Source organism: Lutzomyia longipalpis, chromosome 1 (genome assembly GCF_024334085.1).
Source record: "Lutzomyia longipalpis isolate SR_M1_2022 chromosome 1, ASM2433408v1".
Taxonomy (NCBI): Eukaryota; Metazoa; Arthropoda; class Insecta; order Diptera; family Psychodidae; genus Lutzomyia; species Lutzomyia longipalpis.
In genome coordinates, this window is record NC_074707.1 from 47,813,232 (window position 1) to 47,824,637 (window position 11,406).

The 11,406-nt window shown below is 31.0% G+C and overlaps 3 protein-coding genes across 5 annotated transcripts in view; 2 read left to right on the top strand and 1 right to left on the bottom strand.

Annotated features, from left to right (window-relative positions):
• The window catches only part of LOC129787969 (ecdysone-induced protein 78C), a 17,829-nt gene extending 7,195 nt beyond the window's left edge, over nucleotides 1-10,634 (top strand). The window contains exons 3-7 of one of the 2 annotated variants that reach the window (XM_055823876.1): nucleotides 8,477-8,842; nucleotides 8,906-9,175; nucleotides 9,250-9,569; nucleotides 9,645-9,908; nucleotides 9,984-10,634. In XM_055823876.1, coding sequence (XP_055679851.1) covers nucleotides 8,485-8,842; nucleotides 8,906-9,175; nucleotides 9,250-9,569; nucleotides 9,645-9,908; nucleotides 9,984-10,364 — 1,593 coding nt within the window. In that variant the 5' untranslated portion in view covers nucleotides 8,477-8,484 and the 3' untranslated portion in view covers nucleotides 10,365-10,634. Of the gene's footprint in view, nucleotides 1-7,561; nucleotides 8,843-8,905; nucleotides 9,176-9,249; nucleotides 9,570-9,644; nucleotides 9,909-9,983 lie in introns of those variants that run through there. The other variant, XM_055823875.1, reaches the window with a different exon arrangement.
• Nucleotides 1-11,406, top strand: part of LOC129787983 (protein Peter pan) — a 1,185,971-nt gene that overhangs the window by 43,978 nt on the left and 1,130,587 nt on the right. The gene's annotated exons all lie outside the window — the stretch shown is intronic.
• Nucleotides 1-11,406, bottom strand: part of LOC129787980 (L-dopachrome tautomerase yellow-f2-like) — a 1,067,766-nt gene that overhangs the window by 43,978 nt on the left and 1,012,382 nt on the right. The window lies entirely within an intron of this gene.

The following is an 11,406-nucleotide window of genomic DNA, read 5'->3' on the forward strand; positions in this document are numbered from 1 at the left end:
ATTTTGATCAAATAACTTCAGTTACTTGAGTTACTTCATGACTTTTGACCGAAGAATTTCGGTATTTTTGACAATTTTTTTTTGCCTTTTTAATAATTTTATTCAGCTTTTATTGTCTTTTAACCAAATGACTTTGTTATTTCGACCAAATAAATTCTGTTACTTGAGTTACTTCATGACCTTTGACCGAAGAATTTCTGTATTTTTGACAATTTTTTTTGGCCTTTTTAATAATTCTATTCAGCTTTTATTGTCTTTTAACCAAACGACTTTTGTTATTTTGATCAAATAACTTCAGTTACTTGAGTTACTTCATGACTTTTGACCGAAGAATTTCGGTATTTTTGACAATTTTTTTTTGCCTTTTTAATAATTTTATTCAGCTTTTATTGTCTTTTAACCAAATGACTTTGTTATTTCGACCAAATAAATTCTGTTACTTGAGTTACTTCATGACTTTTGACCGAAGAATTTCTGTATTTTTGACAATTTTTTTTGGCCTTTTTAATAATTTTATTCAGCCTTTATTGTCTTTTAACCAAATGACTTTGTTATTTCGACCAAATAAATTCTGTTACTTGAGTTACTTCATGACCTTTGACCGAAGAATTTCTGTATTTTTGACAATTTTTTTTGGCCTTTTTAATAATTCTATTCAGCTTTTATTGTCTTTTAACCAAACGACTTTTGTTATTTTGATCAAATAACTTCAGTTACTTGAGTTACTTCATGACTTTTGACCGAAGAATTTCTGTATTTTTGACAATTTTTTTTGGCCTTTTTAATAATTCTATTCAGCTTTTATTGTATTTTAACCAAACGACTTTTGTTATTTTGATCAAATAACTTCAGTTACTTGAGTTACTTCATGACTTTTGACCGAAGAATTTCTGTATTTTTGACAATTTTTTTTGGCCTTTTTAATAATTTTATTCAGCTTTTATTGTCTTTTAACCAAATGACTTTTGTTATTTTGATCAAATAACTTCAGTTACTTGAGTTACTTCATGACTTTTGACCGAAGAATTTCTGTATTTTTGACAATTTTTTTTGGCCTTTTTAATAATTTTATTCAGCTTTTATTGTCTTTTAACAAAATGACTTTGTAATTTCGACCAAATAACTTCAGTTACTTGAGTTACTTCATGACTTTTGACCGAAGAATTTCTGTATTTTTGACAATTTTTTTTTGGCCTTTTTAATAATTTTATTCAGCTTTTATTGTCTTTTAACCAAATGACTTTGTTATTTCGACCAAATAAATTCTGTTACTTGAGTTACTTCATGACCTTTGACCGAAGAATTTCTGTATTTTTGACAATTTTTTTGGCCTTTTTAATAATTTTATTCAGCTTTTATTGTCTTTTAACCAAATGACTTTGTAATTTCGACCAAATAACTTCAGTTACTTGAGTTGCTTCATGACCTTTGACCGAAGAATTTCTGTATTTTTGACAATTTTTTTTGGCCTTTTTAATAATTTTATTCAGCTTTTATTGTCTTTTAACAAAATGACTTTGTTATATTGATCAAATAACTTCAGTTACTTGAGTTACTTCATGACTTTTGACCGAAGAATTTCTGTATTTTTGACAATTTTTTTTGGCCTTTTTAATAATTTTATTCAGCTTTTATTGTCTTTTAACAAAATGACTTTGTTATATTGATCAAATAACTTCAGTTACTTGAGTTACTTCATGACTTTTGACCGAAGAATTTCTGTATTTTTGACAATTTTTTTTTGGCCTTTTTAATAATTTTATTCAGCTTTTATTGTCTTTTAACCAAAGATCTTTGGTTTTTCGACCAAATAAATTCTGTTACTTGAGTTACTTCATGACCTTTGACCGAAGAATTTCTGTATTTTTGACAATTTTTTTTGACCTTTTTAATAATTTTATTCAGCTTTTATTGTCTTTTAACCAAATGACTTTGTTATTTCGACCAAATAAATTCTGTTACTTGAGTTACTTCATGACCTTTGACCGAAGAATTTCTGTATTTTTGACAATTTTTTTGGCCTTTTTAATAATTTTATTCAGCTTTTATTGTCTTTTAACCAAATGACTTTGTAATTTCGACCAAATAACTTCAGTTACTTGAGTTGCTTCATGACCTTTGACCGAAGAATTTCTGTATTTTTGACAATTTTTTTTGGCCTTTTTAATAATTTTATTCAGCTTTTATTGTCTTTTAACAAAATGACTTTGTTATATTGATCAAATAACTTCAGTTACTTGAGTTACTTCATGACTTTTGACCGAAGAATTTCTGTATTTTTGACAATTTTTTTTGGCCTTTTTAATAATTTTATTCAGCTTTTATTGTCTTTTAACAAAATGACTTTGTTATATTGATCAAATAACTTCAGTTACTTGAGTTACTTCATGACTTTTGACCGAAGAATTTCTGTATTTTTGACAATTTTTTTTTGGCCTTTTTAATAATTTTATTCAGCTTTTATTGTCTTTTAACCAAAGATCTTTGGTTTTTCGACCAAATAAATTCTGTTACTTGAGTTACTTCATGACTTTTGACCGAAGAATTTCTGTATTTTTGACAATTTTTTTTGGCCTTTTTAATAATTTTATTCAGCTTTTATTGTCTTTTAACCAAATGACTTTGTTATTTCGACCAAATAAATTCTGTTACTTGAGTTACTTCATGACCTTTGACCGAAGAATTTCTGTATTTTTGACAATTTTTTTTGACCTTTTTAATAATTTTATTCAGCTTTTATTGTCTTTTAACCAAATGACTTTGTTATTTCGACCAAATAAATTCTGTTACTTGAGTTACTTCATGACCTTTGACCGAAGAATTTCTGTATTTTTGACAATTTTTTTTGGCCTTTTTAATAATTTTATTCAGCTTTTATTGTCTTTTAACCAAATGACTTTTGTTATTTTGATCAAATAACTTCAGTTACTTGAGTTACTTCATGACTTTTGACCGAAGAATTTCTGTATTTTTGACAATTTTTTTTGGCCTTTTTAATAATTTTATTCAGCCTTTATTGTCTTTTAACCAAATGACTTTGTTATTTCGACCAAATAAATTCTGTTACTTGAGTTACTTCATGACCTTTGACCGAAGAATTTCTGTATTTTTGACAATTTTTTTTGGCCTTTTTAATAATTCTATTCAGCTTTTATTGTCTTTTAACCAAACGACTTTTGTTATTTTGATCAAATAACTTCAGTTACTTGAGTTACTTCATGACCTTTGACCGAAGAATTTCTGTATTTTTGACAATTTTTTTTGGCCTTTTTAATAATTTTATTCAGCTTTTATTGTCTTTTAACAAAATGACTTTTGTTATTTTGATCAAATAACTTCAGTTACTTGAGTTACTTCATGACTTTTGACCGAAGAATTTCTGTATTTTTGACAATTTTTTTTGGCCTTTTTAATAATTTTATTCAGCCTTTATTGTCTTTTAACCAAATGACTTTGTTATTTCGACCAAATAAATTCTGTTACTTGAGTTACTTCATGACCTTTGACCGAAGAATTTCTGTATTTTTGACAATTTTTTTTGGCCTTTTTAATAATTTTATTCAGCTTTTATTGTCTTTTAACCAAATGACTTTGTTTTTTCAACCAAATAAATTCTGTTACTTGAGTTGCTTTACGACTTTTGACCAAAGAATTTCTGTATTTTTGACAATTTTTTTTGGCCTTTTTAATAATTTTATTCAGCTTTTATTGTCTTTTAACAAAATGACTTTTGTTATTTTGATCAAATAACTTCAGTTACTTGAGTTACTTCATGACTTTTGACCGAAGAATTTCTGTATTTTTGACAATTTTTTTTTGGCCTTTTTAATAATTTTATTCAGCTTTTATTGTCTTTTAACCAAAGATCTTTGGTTTTTCGACCAAATAAATTCTGTTACTTGAGTTACTTCATGACTTTTGACCGAAGAATTTCTGTATTTTTGACAATTTTTTTTGGCCTTTTTAATAATTTTATTCAGCTTTTATTGTCTTTTAACCAAATGACTTTTGTTATTTTGATCAAATAACTTCAGTTACTTGAGTTACTTCATGACCTTTGACCGAAGAATTTCTGTATTTTTGACAATTTTTTTTTGGCCTTTTTAATAATTTTATTCAGCTTTTATTGTCTTTTAACCAAATGACTTTTGTTATTTTGATCAAATAACTTCAGTTACTTGAGTTACTTCATGACTTTTGACCGAAGAATTTCTGTATTTTTGACAATTTTTTTTGGCCTTTTTAATAATTTTATTCAGCTTTTATTGTCTTTTAACCAAATGACTTTTGTTATTTCGATCAAATAACTTCAGTTACTTCATGACCTTTGACCGAAGAATTTCTGTATTTTTGACAATTTTTTTGGCCTTTTTAATAATTTTATTCAGCTTTTATTGTCTTTTAACGAAATGACTTTGTTATTTCGACCAAATAAATTCTGTTACTTGAGTTACTTCATGACCTTTGACCGAAGAATTTCTGTATTTTTGACAATTTTTTTTGGCCTTTTTAATAATTATATTCAGCTTTTATTGTCTTTTAACCAAATGACTTTTGTTATTTTGATCAAATAACTTCAGTTACTTGAGTTACTTCATGACCTTTGACCGAAGAATTTCTGTATTTTTGACAATTTTTTTTGGCCTTTTTAATAATTTTATTCAGCTTTTATTGTCTTTTAACAAAATGACTTTGTAATTTCGACCAAATAACTTCAGTTACTTGAGTTACTTCATGACTTTTGACCGAAGAATTTCTGTATTTTTGACAATTTTTTTTGGCCTTTTTAATAATTCTATTCAGCTTTTATTGTCTTTTAACCAAACGACTTTTGTTATTTTGATCAAATAACTTCAGTTACTTGAGTTACTTCATGACTTTTGACCGAAGAATTTCTGTATTTTTGACAATTTTTTTTGGCCTTTTTAATAATTCTATTCAGCTTTTATTGTCTTTTAACCAAATGACTTTTGTTATTTTGATCAAATAACTTCAGTTACTTGAGTTACTTCATGACCTTTGACCGAAGAATTTCTGTATTTTTGACAATTTTTTTTGGCCTTTTTAATAATTTTATTCAGCTTTTATTGTCTTTTAACAAAATGACTTTGTAATTTCGACCAAATAACTTCAGTTACTTGAGTTGCTTCATGACCTTTGACCGAAGAATTTCTGTATTTTTGACAATTTTTTTTGGCCTTTTTAATAATTTTATTCAGCTTTTATTGTCTTTTAACAAAATGACTTTGTTATATTGATCAAATAACTTCAGTTACTTGAGTTACTTCATGACTTTTGACCGAAGAATTTCTGTATTTTTGACAATTTTTTTTGGCCTTTTTAATAATTTTATTCAGCTTTTATTGTCTTTTAACAAAATGACTTTGTTATATTGATCAAATAACTTCAGTTACTTGAGTTACTTCATGACTTTTGACCGAAGAATTTCTGTATTTTTGACAATTTTTTTTTGCCTTTTTAATAATTTTATTCAGCTTTTATTGTCTTTTAACAAAATGACTTTGTTATATTGATCAAATAACTTCAGTTACTTGAGTTACTTCATGACTTTTGACCGAAGAATTTCTGTATTTTTGACAATTTTTTTTGGCCTTTTTAATAATTTTATTCAGCTTTTATTGTCTTTTAACCAAATGACTTTTGTTATTTTGATCAAATAACTTCAGTTACTTGAGTTACTTCATGACCTTTGACCGAAGAATTTCTGTATTTTTGACAATTTTTTTTGGCCTTTTTAATAATTTTATTCAGCTTTTATTGTCTTTTAACAAAATGACTTTTGTTATATTGATCAAATAACTTCAGTTACTTGAGTTACTTCATGACTTTTGACCGAAGAATTTCTGTATTTTTGACAATTTTTTTGGCCTTTTTAATAATTTTATTTAGATTTTATTGTCTTTTAACCAAATGACTTTTGTTATTTTGATCAAATAATTTCCCTTATCCTCTAAAAGGGAATAAAAAAAGAATTCTTTTTCTTTAACTCAGTCTTTAATTGAAAAGCCTCTTTCATTTAAAGTATTAATGGGTATTGTAAAAGAGAAAGGAAAATGCTTTAAGAGAAAATAAAAGAAATATTTTTTTTTAATTTTGTTTTTTTTTTATTAAAAATCCTGTTAACGTGACTCATCCCAAATTTAAGTTAGATCTGAAGATTTTGCATTTTAGAGTGGAATTCAGAAAAGCCGAAGTACTTCAGTAAAATTGACTGAATAATTCAGTTAAATGACATTGCGAAAATGCTGTAACTATTTGAATTGGTCAAAACGACCGATGAACTTCAGTAAAATTAATCAAATAATTCAGTTAAAACGTATTGCCTGAGTGCTTCAACCATATGAATTGGTCGAAACGACCTATAAACTTCAGTAAAATTGATAAAATAATTCAGTTAAAGCGTACCAATCATTTGAATTGGACAAAATATGTACTCCTTCACTGAATCAAACTGTTTAATATCACTTACCAAAGAAATTTGTTAAATCACCCCTTCACTGAAAAAAATGGTCAAATATCTTCCACTGTATTAATTGGTCAAAAAGACTGAAGTACTACAGTGGAAGACCGAGACCAAATAATTCAGTCCCGATCTTCCACTGTATTAATTTGTCAAAAAGACTGAAGTACTACATTGGAAGACCGAGACCAAATAATTCAGTCCTGATCTTCCACTGTATTAATTTGTCAAAAAGACTGAAGTACTACATTGGAAGACCGAGACCAAATAATTCAGTCCCGATCTTCCACTGTATTAATTTGTCAAAAAGACTGAAGTACTACATTGGAAGACCGAGACCAAATAATTCAGTCCTGATCTTCCACTGTATTAATTTGTCAAAAAGACTGAAGTACTACATTGGAAGACCGAGACCAAATAATTCAGTCCCGATCTTCCACTGTATTAATTTGTCAAAAAGACTGAAGTACTACAGTGGAAGACCGAGACCAAATAATTCAGTCCCGATCTTCCACTGTATTAATTTGTCAAAAAGACTGAAGTACTACATTGGAAGACCGAGACCAAATAATTCAGTCCCGATCTTCCACTGTATTAATTTGTCAAAAAGACTGAAGTACTACATTGGAAGACCGAGACCAAATAATTCAGTCCCGATCTTCCACTGTATTAATTTGTCAAAAAGACTGAAGTACTACATTGGAAGACCGAGACCAAATAATTCAGTCCCGATCTTCCACTGTATTAATTTGTCAAAAAGACTGAAGTACTACATTGGAAGACCGAGACCAAATAATTCAGTCCCGATCTTCCACTGTATTAATTTGTCAAAAAGACTGAAGTACTACAGTGGAAGACCGAGACCAAATAATTCAGTCCCGATCTTCCACTGTATTAATTTGTCAAAAAGACTGAAGTACTACATTGGAAGACCGAGACCAAATAATTCAGTCCCGATCTTCCACTGTATTAATTTGTCAAAAAGACTGAAGTACTACATTGGAAGACCGAGACCAAATAATTCAGTCCCGATCTTCCACTGTATTAATTTGTCAAAAAGACTGAAGTACTACAGTGGAAGACCGAGACCAAATAATTCAGTCCCGATCTTCCACTGTATTAATTTGTCAAAAAGACTGAAGTACTACATTGGAAGACCGAGACCAAATAATTCAGTCCTGATCTTCCACTGTATTAATTTGTCAAAAAGACTGAAGTACTACATTGGAAGACCGAGACCAAATAATTCAGTCCTGATCTTCCACTGTATTAATTTGTCAAAAAGACTGAAGTACTACAGTGGAAGACCGAGACCAAATAATTCAGTCCCGATCTTCCACTGTATTGATTTGTCAAAAAGACTGAAGTACGGAATAATTTAGTTAAATTTCATTCTGCGAAGCTCTTCCACCATTTTATTTCGTCGAAACGACCGAAATGCTTTAGTAAAATTGACTGAATAATTCAGTTAAGTGACATTGCAGGACCGCTTCAACCATTTTAAATGGTCAAAATGACCGAACTATTTCAGTGAAATTGACTAAATAATTCAGTTAAATCACCTAGCCGGAGTGTTTCAACTATTTGAATTTGTCAAAACGACCGATGAACTTCAATTAAATTGACAAAATAATTCAGTTAAAGCCTTTTGCGTGAGTGTTTTAACCATATGAATTGGTCAAAATCGATGAAAAAAATGGTTAAGTATCTTCGACCAAATAAATTAGTCAAAATACTCTCGATGAAAAAAAAATGGTCAAATATTGACCAAAAAAATTGGTCAAAAAAACAAAATTTTTGACCAAAGTAAAACAGTGGAAGATCGAGACCGAAATTTTCAGTTAAAAAAGCTGAAGTATTTTTAACAGTGTAGGCAAATTATGTCCATCAGTCGTTTAATTACTTTATTACGATCTTACTATCAATGCTGATCTCATTTCTATTAATTTTCAACCCCTTATTCTATGGAAACCTCCATTACAACCTTTCCTCTAGAACGAACGATGGATGTTTTTAAAATAAAATCCTCAAATGGAGGATTCGATGGTACTCTTGTGGACATCCTCGAGACGGAGGATGTCCCAGAGATTAGTTTTGATGCAAATTCCGTGTTGAATCTCGAATTTTTCGATTCAACGGACTTCTCGGAGGGATGTGCAACAAGTACATTAGCAACCACCTCTGCGGATGCTGATCCCTCTGATGCATTCACTGGGACAACATTTGGGAGTCCGGATTCTGTTGAATCGGCTTCCGTGGAATCCCCACCGACCATTGGAAAATGTCCACCACCCACCGCTGATGATTCTTCTTTTGTTGTACGAAATGATCCACCCATTGCCACGGGATCCGGAAAGAAAGGTACCTTTACCAAGTTAATTTCTTCCTCCTTTGTTGGTGAAATAATTTGAATTTTTATCCCAGATTGTGGAGGATTCTTCGTGGCAGATTCCTCAAAAGATGCAGTTGTCAAGTCTTTCATTCCCTGCAAAATATGCGGCGATAAGGCATCAGGATACCACTACGGGGTAACTTCCTGCGAAGGGTGCAAAGGCTTCTTCCGGAGGAGTATTCAGAAGCAAATTGAGTATCGTTGCCTACGAGATGGGAAGTGTTTGGTGATTCGCCTCAATCGGAATCGTTGTCAATTCTGTCGCTTCAAGAAGTGCCTTTCCGTTGGAATGAGTCGTGATTGTAAGGAAGAATATCCTTCTTGGGGATTTTGAGGGTATTTTTGTGATGATTCTCATTGCTTTTTTCTTGGGCAGCTGTGCGATATGGAAGAGTCCCGAAGAAGCCACGAGATTCCCCAAGATTATCCTCCGAAGGCTCTTCCACTGTATCGAGCAGTTCATCAGGAGGGCCTCTTCATATGGTGGAATCAACCGTTGTTGCTTCATCTTCGCAGCTAGCAAGCATCGTGACGGACATTGAGGGTTCAAATAGTGATGAATTATCCGTGCAGGATATTATTAATCTTGTTTCGCACGCACATAGTGCCTTCTGTACATACACCGATGATTTACTAAAGAGTCTCAACAGGAAGCCCGTTGCATCGCTCTTTCAGCGTGGCAAGGAAGATTTCCAGGTCAGTCAGTTTTTTTTTTTTTTTTGAAGAATCATTAACAACTAAAGGTTCCTTCTTATTGTGAATTATATATAGGTCAAGGATCCATTGGAGAAGCATCGGATTTGGCTGTGGCAGCAATATGCAAACCGAGTGACCCCATCTGTTCAGCAAGTTGTGGAATTTGCCAAACGTATCCCGGAATTTTGTGATTTTACGCAAGACGATCAATTGATCCTCATCAAATTGGGCTTCTTCGAAGTTTGGCTCAATCACATTGCCAAAACCACCACGGAGTCCACAATGACCTTCGATGATGGCTACTACTTCACAAAGCAGCAACTCGAGATTATGTATGATGTAAGTTCCCTCTTCAAGCAGCTCTTAAGCTCAACGTTGCTAAATTAAATCCTTTTTTTTTTTCATTAATTCCAGCTCGACTATGCAAATTCCTTTTTTACATTCTCAAATGTCCTCAATAACTACTTGCTGAGTGATCAGGAGATTGGTCTCTTCTCAGCACTCATCCTCCTTGCAGTCGATCGCCCAGGAATTGTGGAACCCCGTGCCATTTCCCGGACTCGTGATCGTCTCTCGGAAGCCCTAAGGATGCAAATAATGCAATCACGCCCCGATGAGGCAGCATCCATGAAGCTAATTGTGGAGTTGAATGACAAAATTGGGGAACTTCGAACGTTGAGTGCCAAACACTGTGTTCATCTGAATTGGATTAAGACTAATTGGTCCATCATGAGGCTTCCACCACTTTTTGCTGAAATCTTTGATATACCCAAATGCGAAGAAGACTTACAGTAGCACCCAATACGCATATTTACATTACATAGCTATGCCAATTAGTACTCTTTTTTTATTTAGTGAATTTGTAGGATTTTTTTAAACTAAATTTTTTTATCACGCTATTTTAGCGATGATCTGCCCAACGGTTTTTTATATACATATTATACATTTTATATACATATATAAAAATATATTTTAGAGACTTGTGTAGAATATTTTGTTATCTGCCATACATATTTTTTATCAAGATTATATTATTATTTTATTTAATAAAAATTACATATTCCATATTTCTTTTTGAATTTATTTAATTTGTTTTAATCGCTTAGGGGAGACCGGGGTAAAAAAAAAGTCAGTTGAAAATTTTCAAATGCCAATTTCTCCCAGTAATAATTCGGAAAATTTTGAAAAAAAATATCGTGGAAAGCCTTACCAACCTTTAGTAATTGACTGCAATTTGGAGATTATTCGAGCAACAGTTTAGGAGTAAAAAAATAAATAAAATTTTGGACCAATTTCCCAAACTTTTGCGTATTGAGAAAAATTCGTTTTCCGATACTTTTCCTTTGCACTTTTCCAATCTAATATTTTTTCTCACTAACTGGAATACTGTAGAAAACGTTGCGAAAGTGTATTTTTCACAAACTTTTAATGATATTTCTGTACAATTATTTGAATCAAAACATGCCACTTTGGGTAAATATAGTCAACCAATGTAAATCATATGGAACTCCGAAATTTTCGACATATTTTCTAACCATTTGTTGCAAAATGGCGTGGTTGAGAAAATCGCAAAATTTTCTGTTTTAATGGCTATAAAAGTGAAATTCCTTGTTGTGGATCAAAAGGTGAGAAGTTTAGCTATCAACTACTATCAATCTCTCAGGTAGAAAATCCTTGGAAATGTCGGAAAATTCCACTGAATTTATTTACCCCACTGGTAACTATATTTACCCGCCGAGTTTTAAAAAAAAAGTCAGAACCGGGAGGGTTCAGGAAAAGCTCGAAAACTCATATTTCTCGTGGAGATAGGGAAAAGTGGTCTGAGAATAGTTGTAGG